This window comes from Microcaecilia unicolor, chromosome 2 (genome assembly GCF_901765095.1).
Source record: "Microcaecilia unicolor chromosome 2, aMicUni1.1, whole genome shotgun sequence".
Classification (NCBI taxonomy): Eukaryota; Metazoa; Chordata; class Amphibia; order Gymnophiona; family Siphonopidae; genus Microcaecilia; species Microcaecilia unicolor.
In genome coordinates, this window is record NC_044032.1 from 123,817,749 (window position 1) to 123,838,135 (window position 20,387).

General features: G+C 45.7%; 1 protein-coding gene across 1 annotated transcript in view; it reads left to right on the forward strand.

Annotated features, from left to right (window-relative positions):
• The window catches only part of FAM169A (family with sequence similarity 169 member A), a 288,635-nt gene that overhangs the window by 178,472 nt on the left and 89,776 nt on the right, over positions 1-20,387 (forward strand). The window contains exon 11 of the mRNA XM_030193277.1: positions 12,874-12,928. Within this exon, the coding sequence (XP_030049137.1) occupies positions 12,874-12,928 (55 nt within the window). The remainder of the gene's footprint in view (positions 1-12,873; positions 12,929-20,387) is intronic.

A 20,387-nucleotide genomic window follows, 5' to 3' on the forward strand; every position in this document is an offset into this window, starting at 1 on the left:
AAATATCTAAACGAATCTCGAACTTTAAAATGTTATTTTTACTCTTAAATTTCGACTGCCTGATCCGAATGAGAGTCATTGACTTCTCTTGTTACTGCCTCCGAGGACACCAACACATGCGCAGATGAAAGATTCTCCTGTATTTAAACAATTCAACCCCATTTGGGACAGGACTACTTATTATCTCGTTACAAGGTATTGCTGTATTCCATAGATAAACTTCTATTCCTTGAAAAGCAACTTCTTTTTAATATCTCCTCCCCGGTGGGACTCCACTTGTATCGAAACAACAAACCAGAGATCCTCCTCCTGATGATGCATCTTCATCCAATGTTCCACCAATGGGGTGTTAACACGCTGTAATCTAATGTTGCTTAAATGCTGAGCAATTTTGATTAAACTGTCGCATTGTCTCACCTATGGACTCCGAATTGTGTATACAACCTGCTTGGTATCGCAATCTGTGAAACTCTTTAGTAGAAAAAAAATCTATTAGGTGGGATATCCAAATCTCGTCGGTGACTAAAGCATGTTTACAATACACACAATGAGTGCATTGTTTATGGCCACCTTGATCACATCCCATAAAGAGCTTTTTGTTGACTACTAAAACGTTCCCCCAGATGTTGACCCTGGGTGAGGGCATATTGAAGGAACTATTCAAACCCTGCATGCAGTGATGATAAGGGCCAATGTCTGCTAATCAAGTTTTGTACTGCTTGAACTTGGGCATAGTATGGAAGTACACAAGTTATACTTTTATCTGTTGTTTTTGTTGTTTTTTGGAGTAACCAGCAACACTAGGCATTAACCTTTTTGAACACTTTTTTTAACCACTTGATTGGGGTAACCTCTTCGTTTGAACCGGTTATACATTTGCCACGCGTAAACCTGATGATTATGAATACATGGACATTTCAGCCGCATAAACTATCCGACAGAAATGCTGTTCTTTAACTTTTTCGAGTGATGGCTTTAATAATGAAGAATGGTATTCCTATCGGTCGGCTTCTGATATGCCTGAGTTTCAAATGACCGGCAGGAAGCCGGCAAAAGAATTGGGCTGCTGGATGACCGAGGGGTAAAAGGGGCGATCAAGGAAGATAGAGACGTAGCGGAGAGATTGCATGAATTCTTTGCCTCAGTCTTCACCGAGGAAATGTGAGTGGGATACCGGTGTCAGAAATGGTATTTCAAGCAGACGAGTCGGAGAACTTACTGACTTCAGGGTAAACCTGGATTCTCCGAGGACAAGCAGGCTGCTTGTTCTCACTGATGGGTGACGTCCACGGCAGCCCCTCCAATCGGAAACTTCACTAGCAAAGTCCTTTGCTAGCCCTCGCGCGCCCGCGCGCACCGCGCATGCGTGGCCGTCTTCCCGCCCGAAACCGGCTCGAGCCGGCCAGTCTTCTTTTGTCCGCACTCGGTACGGTCGTGTTTTCGCCGTGTCGAGCCCCGGAAAGTCGACCTCGCACGTCCAATTTATTTGAGCGTGTTTTTTTCCTTCGGGAAAGTTTTCTCTTAGTCGGGAAGTGCTCCGGAAACCCCCCGCCGGGTTTCGTGTAAATCCTCCCCGTACTTCCAGCTTTTTGCCCCGGTAAGTTTTCTTTCGTCGTCGGGGTAGGCCTCTTTTTGGCCTCGGTCGAGATTTTTTCTCCCTCTAAATTTTGGTGCTTCAATTTTCGCCATTTCGGCTTTTGATTTCGCCGGCGTGATTTTTCCGCCCATGACATCGAAGCCTTCCAGCGGCTTCAAGAAGTGCACCCAGTGCGCCCGGGTTATCTCGCTCACTGATCGACACTCGTCGTGTCTTCAGTGTCTGGGGGCCGAGCACCGCCCTCAGAACTGCAGTCTGTGTTCCCTGCTTCAAAGGCGGACTCAGGTAGCGAGACTAGCCCAGTGGAACGTGTTGTTCTCGGGCTCTTCGTCGGCATCGGCACCGGGATCTTCGAGTGCATCGACGTCGTCAGCGTCCAGACCATCTTCCTCGGCCGCCCCTGCATCGAGTGCATCGAGGCATCGGGCCTCTGCATCGGCGCCGAGACATCGGATAGCTGCATCGACGTCGGTGGTACCAGGACCTCGTCTGCTGATGTCGTCGGACGGTGGTGCATCGGGTGGAGTGCAGGTGAGGGCTGTCCATTCCCCTGCTGGTGGCGGTGAGCCCTCGGGTGGGTCTCCGCCTACCCTGAGGGCTCCTGCGGTACAGCCCCCCCCGAGATCGACCTTCTTCAGTCTCGGCCCCGAGGGAAGCGACGGATGGATTCGACGTCCTCCTCGTCGGTGCCGGGGAGCTCCGGTGACATGCTTCGGAAGAAATCGAAGAAGCATCGACACCGGTCTCCTCCCCGTGTCGGCACCGAGAGCTCTGGGTCGCCGAGGGATTCGGCACCCAGCAGGCATCGGCACCGAGAGGACCGCTCACCCTCTGTTCAAGAGGTGTCGATGCGCTCCGCTCTGGACAGCCCGGAACAGCCTCCACGCCGGAACAGGTACTGACGTCGACGCCTGCATCGACCTCTCAGCCTTCTCTGCAGCCACTCTAAACGAGAGCCTCCGGGCCGTTCTCCCAGAGATTCTGGGAGAGCTGTTGCGCCCTACCCCTCCGGTACGGCGGTGCTTGCGCCTCCGGTACCGTCGAGCGTGGTGCCGGCTGGCCCATCGCCCAGAGTTGAGGTCCCCGACGTCGGTACCCACCGAGCGTGCGGTTGCCGACCGCGGCCACCTCCCAGGAAGGCTCCCCGACCACGTCGGCGGAGGGAGCTTCGGCCGATGCGGGCAAGGGAGTCTACCTCTCGACGCCCCATCGTGGACGGGGTTCCACTGAGTCGAGCAGGGCGAGGTTGCAGACACAGGTCCGGGAACTTGTGTCTGACACCGAGGGTGAGGCCTCGTGGGAGGAAGAGGAAGATCCCAGATATTTCTCTGACGAGGAGTCTGAGGGTCTTCCGTCTGATCCCACTCCCTCTCCTGAGAGACAGCTTTCTCCTCCCGAGAGTCTGTCTTTCGCTTCCTTTGTCCGGGAGATGTCTACGGCCATCCCCTTCCCGGTGGTTGTGGAGGACGAGCCCAGGGCTGAAATGTTTGAGCTCCTGGACTATCCTTCTCCACCTAAGGAAGCGTCCACTGTTCCCTTGCACCATGTCCTGAAGAAGACATTGCTTGCGAACTGGACCAAGCCATTAACTAATCCCCACATTCCCAAGAAGATCGAGTCCCAGTACCGGATCCATGGGGACCCAGAGCTGATGCGCACTCAGTTGCCTCATGACTCTGGAGTTGTGGATTTGGCCCTAAAGAAGGCTAAGAGTTCTAGGGAACATGCTTCGGCGCCCCCGGGCAAGGACGCTAGAACCTTAGACTCCTTTGGGAGGAAGGCCTACCATTCCTCTATGCTCGTGTCCAAGATCCAGTCCTACCAGCTCTACACGAGCATACACATGCGGAACAATGTGCGGCAGTTGGCGGGCTTGGTTGATGCTCTTCCCCCTGAGCAAGCCAAGCCTTTTCAGGAGGTGGTCAGGCAGCTGAAGGCGTGCAGAAAATTCCTGGCCAGAGGAGTTTATGACACTTTTGATGTTGCGTCCAGGGCCGCTGCTCAAGGTGTGGTGATGCGCAGGCCTCTCATGGCTGCGTGCCGCCGACCTGGAGAATAGACTCCAGCAGCGGATTGCGGACTCGCCTTGCCGTGCGGATAACATTTTTGGCGAAAAAGTCGAACAGGTGGTAGAGTCTCTCCACCCAGCGGAACAACGCATTCGACAATTTCGCCCGCCGGCAGCCTTCAGCTTCTACCTCTACAGGTAGACGATGTTTTCGGGGGAAGGAAGACTGTTCCCTATACTTCTGTGCAAGCGTAGGTACAATCCTCCTTCCCGACAGCCTGCGGCCCAGGCTAAGCCCCAGCGCGCTCGCTCTCGTCAGCAGCGTGCGACTCAGCAAGGCCCCGCGGCTCCCCAGCAAAAGCAAGGGGCGAGCTTTTGACTGGCTCCAGCAGAGCATAGCCGAAATCCAAGTGTCAGTGCCGGGCGACCTGCCTGTCGGAGGGAGGTTGAACGCTTTTCACCAAAGGTGGCCTCTCGTAACCTCCGATCAGTGGGTTCTCCAAATAGTCCGGCAAGGATACACCCTCAATTTGGCCTCAAAACCTCCAAATTGTCCTCCGGGAGCTCAATCCTACAGCTTCCAGCACAAGCAGGTACTTGCAGAGGAACTCTCCGCCCTTCTCAGCGCCAATGCGGTCGAGCCCGTGCCATCCGGGCAAGAAGGGCTGGGATTCTATTCCAGGTACTTCCTTGTGGAAAAGAAACAGGGGGGATGCGTCCCATCCTAGACCTAAGGGCCCTGAACAAATATCTCGTAAAAGAAAAGTTCAGGATGCTTTCCCTGGCACCCTTCTCCCCATGATTCAGCAAAACGATTGGCTATGCTTCTCTGGACTTGAAGGATGCCTACACCACACATCCCGATACTGCCAGCTCACAGACAGTATCTGCGATTTCAGCTGGGCACACGCCACTTCCAGTACTGTGTGCTACCCTTTGGGCTCGCCTCCGCGCCCAGGGTGTTCACAAAGTGCCTAGCTGTGGTAGCAGCGGCGCTTCGCAGGCTGGGGGTGCACGTGTTCCCATATCTCGACGATTGGCTGGTGAAGAACACATCCGAGGCAGGAGCCCTGCAGTCCATGCAGATGACTATTCGCCTCCTGGAGCTTCTGGGGTTTGTGATAAATTACCCAAAGTCCCATCTTCTCCCAGTGCAGAAACTCGAATTCATCGGAGCCCTGCTGGATTCTCGGACGGCTCGTGCCTATCTCCCAGAGACGAGAGCCAACAACTTGATGTCCCTCGTCTCGCGGGTGCGAGCGTCCCAGCAGATCACAGCTCGGCAGATGTTGAGATTGCTGGGCCACATGGCCTCCACAGTTCATGTGACTCCCATGGCCCCGCCTTCACATGAGATCTGCCTCAATGGACCCTAGCCTCCCAGTGGTATCAGGCCGCTGGGGGTCTAGAGGACGTGATCCACCTGTCCACGAGTTTTCTCGAATCCCTGTTTTGGTGGACGATTTGCTCCAATTTGACTCTGGGACGTCCCTTCCAAATTCCTCAGCCACAAAAAGTGCTGACCACGGATGCGTCTCTCCTGGGATGGGGAGCTCAATGTCGATGGCTTCACACCCAAGGAAGTTGGTCCCTCCAAGAACGCGATCTACAGATCAATCTTCTGGAGTTGCGAGCGATCTGGAACGCTCTGAAGGCTTTCAGAGATCGGCTGTCCCACCAAATTATCCAAATTCAGACAGACAATCAGGTTGCCGTGTACTATGTCAACAAGCAGGGGGGCACCGGATCTCGCCCCCTGTGTCAGGAAGCCGTCAGCATGTGGCTCTGGGCTCGCCGTCAGGGCATGGTGCTCCAAGCCACATATCTGGCAGGCGTAAACAACAGTCTGGCCGACAGGTTGAGCAGGATTATGCAACCTCACGAGTGGTCGCTCAATTCCCGTGTGGTGCGTCAGATCTTCCAGGCGTGGGGCACCCCCCTGGTGGATCTCTTCGCATCTCAAGTGAACCACAAGGTCCCTCAGTTCTGTTCCAGGCTTCAGGCCCACGGCAGACTGGCGTCGGATGCCTTCCTCCTGGATTGGGGGGAAGGTCTGCTGTATGCTTATCCTCCCATACCTCTGGTGGGGAAGACTTTGTTGAAACTCAAGCAAGACCGAGGCACCATGATTCTGATTGCTCCCTTTTGGCCGCGTCAGATCTGGTTCCCTCTTCTTCTGGAGTTATCCTCCGAAGAACCGTGGAGATTGGAGTGTTTTCCGACCCTCATCTCGCAGGACGACGGGGCTCTTCTGCATCCCAACCTCCAGTCCCTGGCTCTCACGGCCTGGATGTTGAGGGCGTAGACTTTGCCTCTTTGGGTCTGCCAGAGGGTGTCTCCCGTATCTTGCTTGCTTCCAGGAAAGACTCCACTAAGAGAAGTTACTTCTTTCATTGGAGGAGGTTGGCCGTCTGGTGTGACAGCAAGGCCCTAGATCCTCGCTCTTGTCCTACACAGACCCTGCTTGAATACCTTCTGCACTTGGTCTGAGTCTGGTCTGAAGACCAACTCCATAAGGGTTCACCTTAGTGCAATCAGTGCATACCATTACCAAGTGGAAGGTAAGCCGATCTCAGGACAGCCTTTAGTTGTTCGCTTCATGAGAGGTTTGCTTTTGTCAAAGCCCCCTGTCAAGCCTCCTACAGTGTCATGGGATCTCAATGTCGTTCTCACCCAGCTGATGAAACCTCCTTTTGAGCCACTGAATTCCTGCCATCCGAAGTACTTGACCTGGAAGGTCATTTTCTTGGTGGCAGTTACTTCGGCTCGTAGAGTCAGTGAGCTTCAGGCCCTGGTAGCCAGGCCCCTTACACCAAATTTCATCACAACAGAGTAGTCCTCCGCACTCACCCTAAGTTTCTGCCAAAGGTCGTGTCGGAGTTCCATCTGAACCAGTCAATTGTCTTGCCAACATTCTTTCCCCGTCCTCATTCCTGCCCTGCTGAACGTCAGCTGCACACATTGGACTGCAAGAGAGCATTGGCCTTCTACCTGGAGCGGACACAGCCCACCAGACAGTCCGCCCAATTGTTTGTTTCTTTTGATCCCAATAGGAGGGGAGTGGCTGTAGGGAAACGCACCATATCCAATTGGCTAGCAGATTGCATTTCCTTCACTTACGCCCAGGCGGGGCTGGCTCTTGAGGGTCATGTCACGGCTCATAATGTTAGAGCCATGGCTGCGTCGGTAGCCCACTTGAAGTCAGCCTCCATTGAAGAAATTTGCAAAGCTGCGACGTGGTCATCTGTCCACACATTCACATCTCATTACTGCCTGCAGCAGGATACCCGACGCGACAGTCGGTTCGGGCAGTCAGTTCTTCAGAACCTGTTTGGGCTTTAGGATCCAACTCCACCCCCCGAGGGCCCTGTTTGTTCTGTTCCAGGCTACACTCTCAGTTAGTTGGTAAATTTTTTAGGTCAATCTCAGTTATGTCCTCGCCGTTGCGAGGCCCAATTGACCAATGTTGTTGTTTTGAGTGAGCCTGGGGGCTAGGGATACCCCATCAGTGAGAACAAGCAGCCTGCTTGTCCTCGGAGAAAGCGAATGCTACATACCTGTAGAAGGTATTCTCCGGGACAGCAGGCTGATTGTTCTCACAAACCCGCCCGCCTCCCCTTTGGAGTTGAGTCTTCCCTTGAAGTGTATTGTCTTGCTACATACTGGACTGGCCGGCTCGAGCCGGTTTCGGGCGGGAAGACGGCCGCGCATGCGCGGTGCGCGCGGGCTAGCAAAGGACTTTGCTAGTGAAGTTTCCGATTGGAGGGGCTGCCGTGGACGTCACCCATCAGTGAGAACAATCAGCCTGCTGTCCTCGGAGAATACCTTCTACAGGTATGTAGCATTCGCTGGACGTAATGGGGCAGTTCAGCAAATTGAAGAGTAGCAAATCTCCTGGACCGGATGGTATTCATCCTAGAGTACTGATAGAACTGAAAAATGAGCTTGCGGAGCTACTCTTAGTGATATGTAATTTATCCTTAAAATCAAGCGTGGTACCGGAAGATTGGAGGGTGGCTAATGTAACGCCGATTTTTAAAAAGGTTCCAGGGGAGATCCAGGAAATTATAAACCGGTGAGCCTGACGTTGGTGGCGAGGAAAATGGTAGAGACTGTTATCAAAACAAAATTACAGAGCACATCCGAGGACATGGATTACTGAGACCAAGTCAAGCACGGCTTTTGTGTGGGGAAATCTTGCCTGACCAATTTACTTCAATTCTTTGAAGGAGTGGACAAAGGGGAGCCGGTTGATATTGTGTATCTGATTTCAAAAGGCGTTTGACAAGGTACCTCATGAAAGGCTACAGAGGAAATTGGAGGGTCATGGGGATAGGAGGAAATGTCCTATTGTGGATTAAAAACTGGTTGAAGGATAGGAAACAGAGAGTGGGGTTAAATGGGCAGTATTCACAATGGAGAAGGGTAGTTAGTGGGGTTCCTCAGGGGGTCTGTGCTAGGACCGCTGCTTTTTATCATATTTATAAACTAGCTGTTGAGCCCGTAAAAACGGGCTAGTATAGGAAAGGGGGGGGGGGTTGAAAGCCCCTTCCGTCGCCGCTGCAAGGCCCCCCCACCGCCGAGCTCGCCCCCCCATCCGAGTCGCCGCCACCCCTCCATCCGGTCCGGGCCTCGCTCCGCTTTGAAACAGCGAGGGAACGCAGCACACAGCTCTGCTGAGCTGCCGTCGGCCTTCCTTCTTCTTTGCCTGTGTCCCTGCCCTCGTGTGATGTAACGTCGTCGAGGGCGGGACACAGGCAGAGAAGAAGAAGGAAGGACGGCAGCTCAGCAGAGCTGTGTGCTGCGTTCCCTCGCTGTTTCAATAGCGGAGCGAGGGCCCGGCCTGGTGGAGGGTGGGGGAGCGTTAGCGACGGCGGTTTTGTCCCTCGCAAATGCGCAGTAGAGACTCTCTCTGTTCCGCGCCCATCATAACGTTTGACGGCGGGGCGGGGCACAGAGGGTCTCTACTGCGCATTTGTGAGTGTGTACGACACTCGCCATTTATATGTTTGATGATTTAGAGATGGGAGTAACTAGTGAGGTAATTAAATTTGCTGATGACACAAGTTATTCAAAGTCGTTAACTCGCGACAGGATGTGAAAATTACAGAAGGACCTTACGAGACTGGGAGACTGGGTGGCTAAATGGCAGATGACGTTTAATGTGAGCAAGTGCAAGGTGATACATGTGGGAAAAAAGAACCCGAATTATAGCTACGTCATGCAAGGTTCCACGTAGGAATACAGACCAAGAAAGGGATCTGGGTGTCGTCGTCGATAATACACTGAAACCTTCTGCTCAGTGTGCTGCTGCGGCTAGGAAAGTGAATAGAATGTTGGGTATCATTAGGAAAGGTATGGAAAACAGGTGTGAGGATGTTATAATGCCATTGTATCGCTCCATGGAGCGACCACACCTTGAGTATTGTGTTCAATTCTGGTCGCCACATCTCAAGAAAGATATAGTAGAATTGGAAAAGGTGCAGCGAAGGGCGACTAAAATGATTGCGGGGATGGGACGACTTCCCTATGAAGAAAGACTAAGGAGGCTAGGGCTTTTCAGTTTGGAGAAGAGACGGCTGAGGGGAGACATGATAGAGGTATATAAAATATTGAGTGGAGTGGAACAGGTGGATGTGAAGCGTCTGTTCACGCTTTCCAAAAAATACTAGGACTAGGGGGCATGCGATGAACTACAGTGTAGTAAATTTAAAACAAATCAGAAAATTTTTCTTCACCCAACGCAGCTAAAAGACATTGATATTACAGGTGTTGTCTATGACTGGTTTGCACCTTTTCTCGTAAATCGGTCATTTAGAGTAGTACAAAACTTTTCTACCTCTAAAATGTATCCTATTTCCTGTGGGGTTCCACAGGAATCAGTTCTATTGCCACTCCTGTTTAATATATATGTCAGTCCTCTCGCTTTGCTTATTCAATCGTTGGGCATTAGCTTCTTTTCATATGCTGATGATTTTCTCTTAATTCACTATGTGAAACAGTCAGACATTGAGTCAGACATTGATCTTACTCAAATTCAGAATGGCCTTAAAGAAGTAGCTAGCTGGCTTAAAAAGCATCACTTAGTCTTAAATCCAGAGAAAACAGTTACATCATGGATCACGGGACATGACACTATCCCTGCTGCCATACCTATCTTATTTGATAAATCGATACCAACAGTATTATCCTTTAAATATTTAGGAGTCATTATTGACTCAGCCCTATCTTTCAATGAACAAATATCAATGGTAAGTCAGGAACTCGTTCTATCATCTTCGAAGATTACGTTCAATCAGAAATCTAATTGATAAAGCCTCATTATGTACGATAACACATGCATATATTACAACACGCCTGGACTACTGTAATATTATTTATGCAGGGTTACCTAAGATAAACATCAAACGTTTACAGTTGATCCAGAATACAGGAGCTCGTGTTATCTGCATGGCTTCAAAATATGATAGAATCACACCACTTTTGATCCAACTACACTGGCTTCCTGTAGAAGCCAGAATAAAATTTAAAATCCTTACACTGACTCATACAGCATTATATCTCCTAATTCCGTCGTATCTATCTAACCTTATTCTGCCTTATTCACCTAAGCGTACACTTCGTTCACTTACAGACAACAGATTGATTATCCCATCACCACAGAAGGCCAGATGGGAGTCCACTAGAAATTCAGCATTTTGCTTCTCAGCACCTTCTCTCTGGATCTGTTTTCCAAAACACCTCAGATTGGAAGAATCATATATTCAGTTTCGAAAATTTTTAAAAACTTACTGTTCCAGGATACACTTGAAAATAATCTGTGACAAATGACAACATTGGGTAGTAGCTTTAAACATGCAGAATATCTATATATTAAATATGAACAACATTTATTTACTTTTATGTACTTTGTTATGAATGACTGTATTAGTATGAATTGGTGTTTTCTATTTTTAAGAAAGAGTGTTTTTAGTGTGCTTTCCTATCTATTTGATGGAGTTCTTTTATGATTGCTTTTACCATGATTTTATACTACTGTGTAAACCGTTTTTTGTTTGTAACTACAATTTGAAACGGTATAGTAAGATGAATAAACGATAATTAAACTCTGGAATTCGTTGCCGGAGAACGTGGTGAAGGCGTTTAGCTTAGCAGAGTTTAAAAAGGGGTTAGACGGTTTTTAAAGGACAAGTCCATAAACCACTACTAAATGGACTTGGGAAAAATCCACAATTCCAGGAATACCATGTATACTACTACTATTTACTATTTAACATTTCTAGAGCGCTACAAAGTGTACGCAGCGCTGTACAAACACAGAAGAAAGACAGTCCCTGCTCAAAGAGCTTACAATCTAATAGACAAAAAGTAAAGCATTTAAATTTAAAATATTTAAGCAGTCAAGCACAAGAGAACAGTCACAGAAGGACAGAAGATGTTGAAGGGTGGTCAGTGTGATTAGGTGTAACTCTGGTTGGAGTAGTGGGAGAAGGTGATAGGAGATATACTATAGAATGTTTGTACATTTGGGGAGCTCGCCAGGTGCCCTTGGCCTGGATTGGCCGCTGTCGTGGACAGGATGCTGGGCTCGATGGACCTTTGGTCTTTTCCCAATGTGGCATTACTTATTGTAAATGTGCAGAAATTCCACTTGATGTTGACCTATGTGAGTTGTTAACTGTATGTTTGTGTCACACTGGTTTAAATAATCCAAAAATGCTAATAATGATGCTTCATCCCCTGATCAAATTAAGAATGTCATCAAGATACTCCTTTTGTTTGTAAGTAGAATTTGCCTGGAGCATGAAATAATTATTCTTAATTACCAGTTCCGCTAGATTGTTTAATGGATTTAATAAATTTCCAGAAATATGAGCTTTACACAAAGACTGATTGATTAATAAATCTGCAAAGCTGAATCTTGTGAGACATTGGTGTAAAGATCAGATACATCTAATGTAACCAAGATGATATTTTGTTCAGAACACATCTCCAATAGCTCCAAATACATTAGAAGATCTGATGAATCTCTGACATGGTATGTTCAAAACAAATGGTTGTAGATAAATATTCAAAAACTGTGAGAAAAGTTTGAACAGCGAACCTCTATCCGACACTATAGGTCTTCCGGGGGGGGGGGGGGGGGGGTCTGTCTAAAGACATGTGTTTTGGGTGTAAAATAAATTTAAGAGAGTGCATGGATGTGTTCTATAAAGTTATTCCTTATAAGATATTATACCCTGATCCATGGCCTCCTTTAACTTCTCACCAGTTATCTTCTGGTAACTCAGCGTTGGGGTCTTAAGATTGTTGTAAATAAAAAGCACTATCCATTAATTGAGACACAGCTTCAGCCAAATATTTACTTTTATCTTGAACTATGACCCCTCCCCTCATCAGCTCCAACTATGACTGTGGATTGTTCTTGTTGTAGTTCTGTCAGATTCTTGTTGATTCTTGGTTAAATTGTTGTGTATGCATCCCCGATCCTGCTCTATACTTTTTAAGTCCCTCAATACTAATTGTTGAAACGTATCCAAAATAGAACCTATAGGACCTGATGGACACCATGATGAAGGCAGATGGTGTTTCTGTAAAAAAGTAGGTACACTATGAATAGCTTCACTACCCTCTTCATGTGGTCCAAAATGTAATCGCAGTCTCAATTTCCTAAAATTTTTTTTATACATTCATTCTGATGTTGAATGAATCATAAAACTGAGTTAGCAAGAAAGACAATCCAATGCTAGCACAGATCGCTGGCTAGGCGTCAAAAGCTTTGAAGGTAAATTAAACATTTCTGTTACATTTTCTTCTGCCTTCTCAGTCGTACAGATTGATGAATGATAGGTGCTGGTTGACTGGCTGTCATTGGAGCTGTTGGTAAAAACGTTGAAGAGTTTGTAGGTTGAATATGCACGAGAGGTGGTGTTTGCGAATTGATCTCGTGGATATCCTGAAAACCTGATTGTCCTGGGGATTTGGGAATTACTGGATTAAGTGAAGGCAGCTGGTGTGAAAATTGATGGGGTTGGGGGCCTGTGTGCTTCCCTCCTCCGCCCCTGTTCAGATGTCTTTGAGATCTGCAACCCATAAATTGAATATCCACAGTGACTTTTAACATTGTCAAGGCTTTTTTTTTTTTTTTTTTAAATCAGTATGAAATCTGCTGAAATCCTTATTGCATGTGATTTAATATTTTCTGCTTATTAATAATTCTGATATTGTAACTTTTATTTGTAATTTTTAAACTATTGTCCACATTTAGATTGAGTCTCCAAAAGATAGAGATGCCATGGATACCTATGCCAGCACGTCTGAAGGTAATAGATATTCCTCATGTTACTAGAGCTGTGTGTGGAAGTTTAGATTCCAGCAAACATCTCAGATACCGTGGTGGTTGTGACAAAATTCTATAAACTTCAGGCTTTTCAGCCTAAGTTTTAGATGGCTTCACACGCATAAGGCTTGTCTTACATGGCTTTCTATTTGGCTTGTGACTGAAAGTAAATTTTTTTCAGATCTAGAACCTGGCAGCATAGTTCATTGTCTAATGCAGCTTCATGATGCAACTTTATTTCTCATATGCTGTTAGCTACATATCCTTTATAAAATAGACACATTTTTTTCTTCGTTGTAGAGAGCGTGACTATGGTTTACTTAATTGAGGCAGGAAAATAAGTGCATATGATCTGATAAAGTATATAAGAATACACTTAAATATCATGAATAATTTAAATAACAAAAGTGGACCTCAATTTTTCACATCAAAGAACATTTTACAGGTATTGTATAAATATTGTGAATGCAGTCAACATATTCTGCAAGGTATTCTAACCAAAGGAACTTTTATCTTGACTGGATGTCACTTAATCATTATCCCGTGCCTTACCTTTTTTATGTGGAAGGGCATTTTCGATATACCATTCAAATGGCGAAAAAACAGTTTATCAGAAAACGTTTAAAAAACCAAGTCCATAATGGAAGAAGTGAAAAAATGTTTTCAGATATGCAAAAAAACGTTTATTAAGAAGACACAACATCATAGACGTTTAGAGATAAAATGTGCAACAGTGGTACTGGTCCTCACATCAAGAAAACATCTGCAGCAATGGCAGCACGTTCCATCCACATGCACAACGTTCATATACATATATACCTCTGCATGTGGAGGAACATTCCTCAGTGTGCCTAGTTGTCTTTTTGCAGGGAGCCAAACTTTTCTGTGCCAGAGTCAGAGCTCCTGGTCCTCCTGTGCCTGAGATTTTTAAGGTCCACCACCACCTGCCACCCCACAGTGTCTTCATAAGGAGCAGCCTGGACAGGGTAATATAAAGAAGTGTCCCCCAGTTTCACATCAACACTCATGTGCAAGCAGCATATATAGGCAGGATCACATAAGGTGAGTTGCTTTTGTTGTTGTTCCAGAAATGGCTGTCACGCCTGTTGGTGAGCCCAGCTCCTGCTGCAAGTTACAGGCCTGCGCAGAGACGTGCAGCAGGAGATAGGAGCCCTACACAACATTCAGGGGCAAATCCTCACAGAGCTGACACGAACCGTGGCATTAACTACGATCCCTGACACAGATGTGCAAAACAAACTTTTATTGAAGACCTGACACGGACCGTGTTTTGGCATTAACTACAATCCCTAACACAGGCATAATGCCGAAACATGGCCCGTGTCAGGTCTTCAATAAAAGTTTGTTTTGCACATCTGTGTCAGGGGTCATGGGTCTCTGTAAATATTTTGGCTTATTTTTTTTGTCTGAAAGGAATGTATTATGAGTTGCTGTTACTGTTTTTCTCTCTTTTGTGTGTTTTTTTCCCTACTTATCCTATTTATCTATATTGTCAAAATGAAAGATGGTTAATTGAGCAAATAAATGAAACAATACTAAGCTTATTTCACAATGGAATGAATATTAGCAATTGCACCTAGTCAGCAATCATGAGCATGGTAGTATATAGATTAAAGCACATAAAATTTTCATTTACAGTAAGAGAATTGAAATGTTTCCAAAAATGTTGCACATGGGTATTCTACATATTGTACAAAACTTGAGTCCCGCCCTCCAGTCCTTTGTGCTGGAGAGAGTGGAGAGAGTTAGACATGCATGTGGTGGTCCTGTTCCATGCTCAGCATTTCTGGAGGGTTGAGGCAAAACTTGAGTGTATATTTACATTTTGAACGGAGCTTCACATCTTTTGGCCATCTGTGGCTTTAATTCTATTCTTTTTTTTTTATAGCACAAAAACTCATTCTGCAGATGGTTCTTGTAGACAGCATCACAGACATTTTATTGGGAAAAATAAACCTGTTTTTCAGTGCTTGGCAATTAGAAATGCACAAATACTTGCAAAATACAGTAGAGAAGTGTAATGCAGTCTGGAATCTTCTCTTATAATGCTTTAAGGTCTGAATTGAATGTTTGATTACATATTACTGATCCCTTCCTTTGTTTCTATATAGTCAATAGACATTGGTGTGTTATGTTCTAACTAAAAAAACAAACAAAAAAAACCCTGCCTTTTTACAGGTGAGGCATATTGCCACAAGAATCTCTCTATATAAAAGGCAACACCAACGTTCTATGAAGCCTCCAGCCGGAAGTGTGAAGGGGGCGAGATATCCGGTTTCCCTATGAGTGTCTGCCCCGCCCTCTCTGTAACACAGTCAGTGAAGGAAAACAGCAGAGCACGAAATCAAATCGCTGGCTCTGTAACAGTGAAGGACTCAGAGGGGGGAGGGGAGAGAGGCCAGAGGGCAGGGACACACACACTCCCACATGTACACAGAAGAAAACATTGCTAGCCCCCGTTTCATTTGCATCAGAAACGGGGCTTTTTTTACTAGTTTCTATGTAATTTTTGTCCAGTTCAGCAACTGGATAAACAAGGTCCTTAAACCTTTACTCAGTAATGGCTGCCCCTCCTTCAATGAAACATTCCTGATTTTATGCCTTCCTACTGGTTTACATTTGGAGGACTAATTCAAACACCCTTTGGTAATTGAAATCTAGACTACGTGCCAATTGTTCATGGTAACTGGGGGAAAGCATATAGAAATTAACAGTTTTATAAGCAGATCTGGATACATATTCTGTGCCTTATTACTCTAAAGAACAACAGGTTTATAACATCCATAACACCGGTTCTAAAAATATTTATAGCCCCTACAGACTATAATTCCAGTTTGCTGTGGCAGCTCAGGGGTTGATTCTGTGGCAAGGGTTACAAAATTCTGTAAAAATAATTTCAATCATGTTGACATTTACATAAATTTTGCATATTATATACATTTATATTTATAGTAAAAATTGTCTTTTTTTAAATTTGTGTTTGAATACATTTTTTTTTAGCATTCATGGGGACTTTTAGGTATTGATATGGAGGAGGAGAGGAGATCTCGGGGATGAGGATTGGAAAGGGAGGGAGGATTGGAGATGGGGTAAGAGAAAGATGGAGGAATGGGTGTGGGGTAAGGATCATAGATGAGAGAATGAGAAGAGGAGGCAAGTGAGATTCTGGCATATTGGTGGAGAGGGCTGTAGAGGGTGGCAAAGAAGGTTCTGGAGAGAAGAAGGTGATACCTTTTTCCTTTGCTCTAACACTGCTGCCCTTCACATCCCCACCCACTTTTCCCTCTACTGATTCTAGACTGTCTCCTTTCAAGTTTCCACCTACCTGTCTTCTCCTCATCCTTGGTCCTCATGTCCTCCCTCTCTTTTCCTTCCTATCCTGGTCATCTTTTCTGAAGTTGCCTAATTATTGATAGAGTTAAAATAAATGAACAAACTGCAATTGCATGTTTCCACCCTTCAGTTTTTGTACAGTTGAGGATGGTACAATGGAGGAGTTATTAGAGCTAGAGACCCAATTTTATTGTAAGTCTCTGCTGGAAAAGTAATTCTGGTAGCAGGATGTGCTTTCTCCTCCCCCCCCTTCTCCAACCTTTGGCAATCTATTCCCTTGCTCTACTACTAGACCCCCCCCCCCCAAAAAAAAAAAAATGTATAGAAAGAGAGCATATCTACCAGTATCTTCTGTGTAGCCCAATGCAATTTAGGCTATGAGGCCAACCCAGACCAGTGGAAGACAAACATACTCTTTTCACCCACAACAGTGAAGCCCAGCAATCATTATGGGTTGAAAGGAGAGAGATGGAGGACAGCAAGCAAAGGACAAATGACTATCTGCTGGAAAATGAGTTTGCATTGCTACATGTATGAGTCATTGCTGGAGGCAGACATATTATCCAGCTTATCTTGGATCCCAACTAATGAGTTGATATTTTAAAATATGTAACCGGCCAGGAGAGGCTCCTGGCTGGTTAAATCACTTGTGTTGGGCTATCCGCTGATATTCCGCAGCACTTAACTGGTTAGTGCCACTGAATATCAGTATTAACCACTAAAATGGAAGCCAGCTATCTTTATGGGCTGTCCGGGGTTGAAACTCAGCACTTATGCTGTTAAGTGCTGATATTCTACACTAGCCGCTAATTTAACAGACAATCGGACCACATAAATTCAGTTTTATCTTTATCCAGTTTTGTGTAAGCAGACGAGGAGAGCCAGCCAAGACACTGTATATTCAATGCTGGTGCCCAGACATGGCTCAGCTTTGAATATCTAGGCATAATGTTGTTGCGGACAAAATAAATCTCTGCCACCAGTTGAATTTTTACTTCCTAAGTTAATTTCTTTAGCTATTATCCCTTGTTTGACTTTTAATAAATTCTTTTCCAAGTTTATTTAGACTTGCTACCCCACCTATCAGTAATACCAGCTATGGTGACTTAGGACTATACGTAGAAAGATAAGAAAACTGAGAAATCAAAAACGGACAGGATATTATAGGGAGAACTACAATAATTATGGAAGGAAAGCGGGGGATATAGGAGCACACATAAGGGAAGGGAATTGCCCGAGGCTCTCAAAACTTCTGCATTCGTCATGGGTATGCTGTTTGAAAGAAGTCTGTTTTGAATTGGTCAAGGGATGACTGGATTCGTAACTGCTTGGAGGTTGGTTTCAGAGCTCAGGACCCTATACTGAGAAAATTACAGCACCTTATTCTAGCATGAGTGATCTCTTTATATGAGGGAATGGATGTTGTTGGGTCTGTGAATGGAGGAAGCGAGTAGGGATATATGTAGGTAGCAGATTTGCTAGGTAGGTTGGTTCTCCTGTAGTTTGGATTTTTCAAGACCAGAACTAAGATTTTGTAGGCAATGTGGTGAAGGAATGGTAGCCAATAGGATGTTATGATATATGAGGAGTTACGTGGTCAAACTTCCAGGCACCATGTATAAGTTGCAGACGGTAGGTATCCTTAGCCATAAGGGATTTGTAGAGCGAGTTTCAGTAATCTAATTGTGAGATGACTAAAGAGTGAACAAGGACATTGAGTGCAGACGGCTGGAGGAGGTTATGGATAGAGTGGATCAGTTTTAATTTGTAGAAAGAATGGAGGATAATTTGAGAGAGCTGTTGGTTAAAAGTCAGTTTATCATCAAGAATTACTCTGTGTACGGGAGACCAGTGAGATAGGAGTATCGCGAACAAGGATTGATGAAATGAGGGAAATGGCTTTATTGCTGTTGAAGAGGAGAAGGTTAGATTTTTGAGGATTTAGCACCAACTTTAAAAGAAAAGTTCTTCACTATACTTTTTGTGGCGACCCTCCCTGTTTTTAAACTCTTTTTCCTGGTTCACGCTTAACATTTTTCTTCCTATATGCATAGCCAGGGCCAGTCTTAGACAGGGGCAGTAGCACAGGGCCCTGCGCTCCCAGGGGCCCTGAGGCGGCCTTACTTTCTCCCTTCTCCAGCCGTCATTGCCATCTCCTACTCCCTTTTGACTCCCTGCAGCGTTGCCTTCTTCAGTCTGGGCTGCCAAAAGCAGTCATCAGTGAGGTAAGCACACTGCCTGCAGCAACCCGAAAGCTTTCTCTCTGCTGCAATTTCCTGTCCCACATAGGCGGGACGCTGCAACAGAGGGAGAGCTTCCAGGGCCACAGAAGGCAGTGTGCCTACTTCACTTGATGCTGCCGGCGGCCCGGAAAATTGAAGCAGGCAGCGGTGCAGCGAGCCGGAACTAAGAGAGCGATTAGGAAAGGAAAATGGGACTTGATATACCACCTTTCTGTGGTTTTTGCACCTACATTCAAAATGGTGTACATAGTATATACAGGTACTTATTTGTACCTGGGGCAATAGAGGGTTAAGTGACTTGCCCAGAGTCACAAGGAACTGAAGTGGGAATCAAACCCAGTACCCAGGATCAAAGTCCGTTGCACTAACCACTAGGTTGAAGGCGGTTAGATTGAGACGGCCGCTGAAACCCGTGAGGTTTGTCTCCTTTTCCTTCTCCTCCACGCACCCCTCATCACCTTACCCAAACAAAGCAAGCAAATCTATGAGCTACTCTATCCACGTTATTGTTCTTTATTGTTGGCAGCATGTTTTTCAGACCTCACTTATATTTTCAAAGATGCTGGCTTATGTAGCATATAGATGTACACAGAGGAAGTACTGGTTTCATCTAATTAGTTCTAAATCATAATCATTGTGTCATTTGGAGGGTCTGGTTAAATGGATTCACTCTTCTGGTGTTTTCACCTAGTAAAGGGCCACCAAAATAGACATTATGAGTATCAGGTGCTTAACAATCAGACTTACTATTTATAAGTACAGTTAAAAAAATCCTGTCAATCATTTTTCTATGTGCCCAGCAGACTTATCCACACCTCTTATCCATCAGAATCCTTGATCCTGACTGTGGAGTTAACTGTTGTCAAATGCTAGGCACCAAATATCTATTGCTTTTTCCCCAAAGAGTTATGTACCTTGGATTGTCATGATTTCTGATCTGTGCTAATTCCTCTTCTTGCCACTTACTCTTCTTCAGACCTTCTTGATCCAGTGCCTTCCTTGTTCCAAATTCTGAATATACTTATCTAAGGGAACCCACACACTATGATGGACTTTCTTTCTGCCTCTTACCCAATGCTACAAATCTTTCCCCTTCCCTAATCTGCTAAATTCTTCTTCTTCAATATTTGGTGTGTGTGTGTCTTTCCGTTGCCTTCTGTCAACACCCAAGCAACTAGAGGAAAAAAATAACTACATTCCCTTTATTTTCAATAGCATGGAATTAGGTTCTTTACAATATCCTATTAGTAACAATGGCTAGCTCCAGGGAGTAACAATTCCTGTCACTTTTATGTAACTGTTCTCACCTCTTCCCAGAAAGCCTTGATTTTTATTGCACTTCCTCTACTACTACTAATCATTTCTATAGTGCTACTAGATGTATGCAGCACTGTACACTTTTTTATATGCAGGTACTTTCTCTGTCTGTAGAGGGCTCGCAGTCTGTTTTTGTACTTGGGGCAATGGAGGGTTAAGTGACTTGCCCAAGGTCACAAGTAGCTGTAGTTTGAATTGAACCCAGGTCGCCAGGCTCAAAGCCTGCTGCACTAACCATTAGGCTACATCTCTCCCAGCTATGTATGGATGTTCTCTTTCTCCACGCTCTTTCCAACCTGGTCTGACTTTGCTTTCAGTAGGGCATGGAGCTATGTCAGTGTAGTATATATTTGAAAAAATATTTTGTATTGGGTATCACAATATGAGCTACATGTGGATACCTTCTCAATGCTCTCCTATATCTCCTCCACTGCTGCTTATTCCACAATTTCTGTATACCCCTGTTCCACTTTTTCCAATAAACATTGAGGACACCTTGCTCTGCCACAATTAATATCTTTACATTTT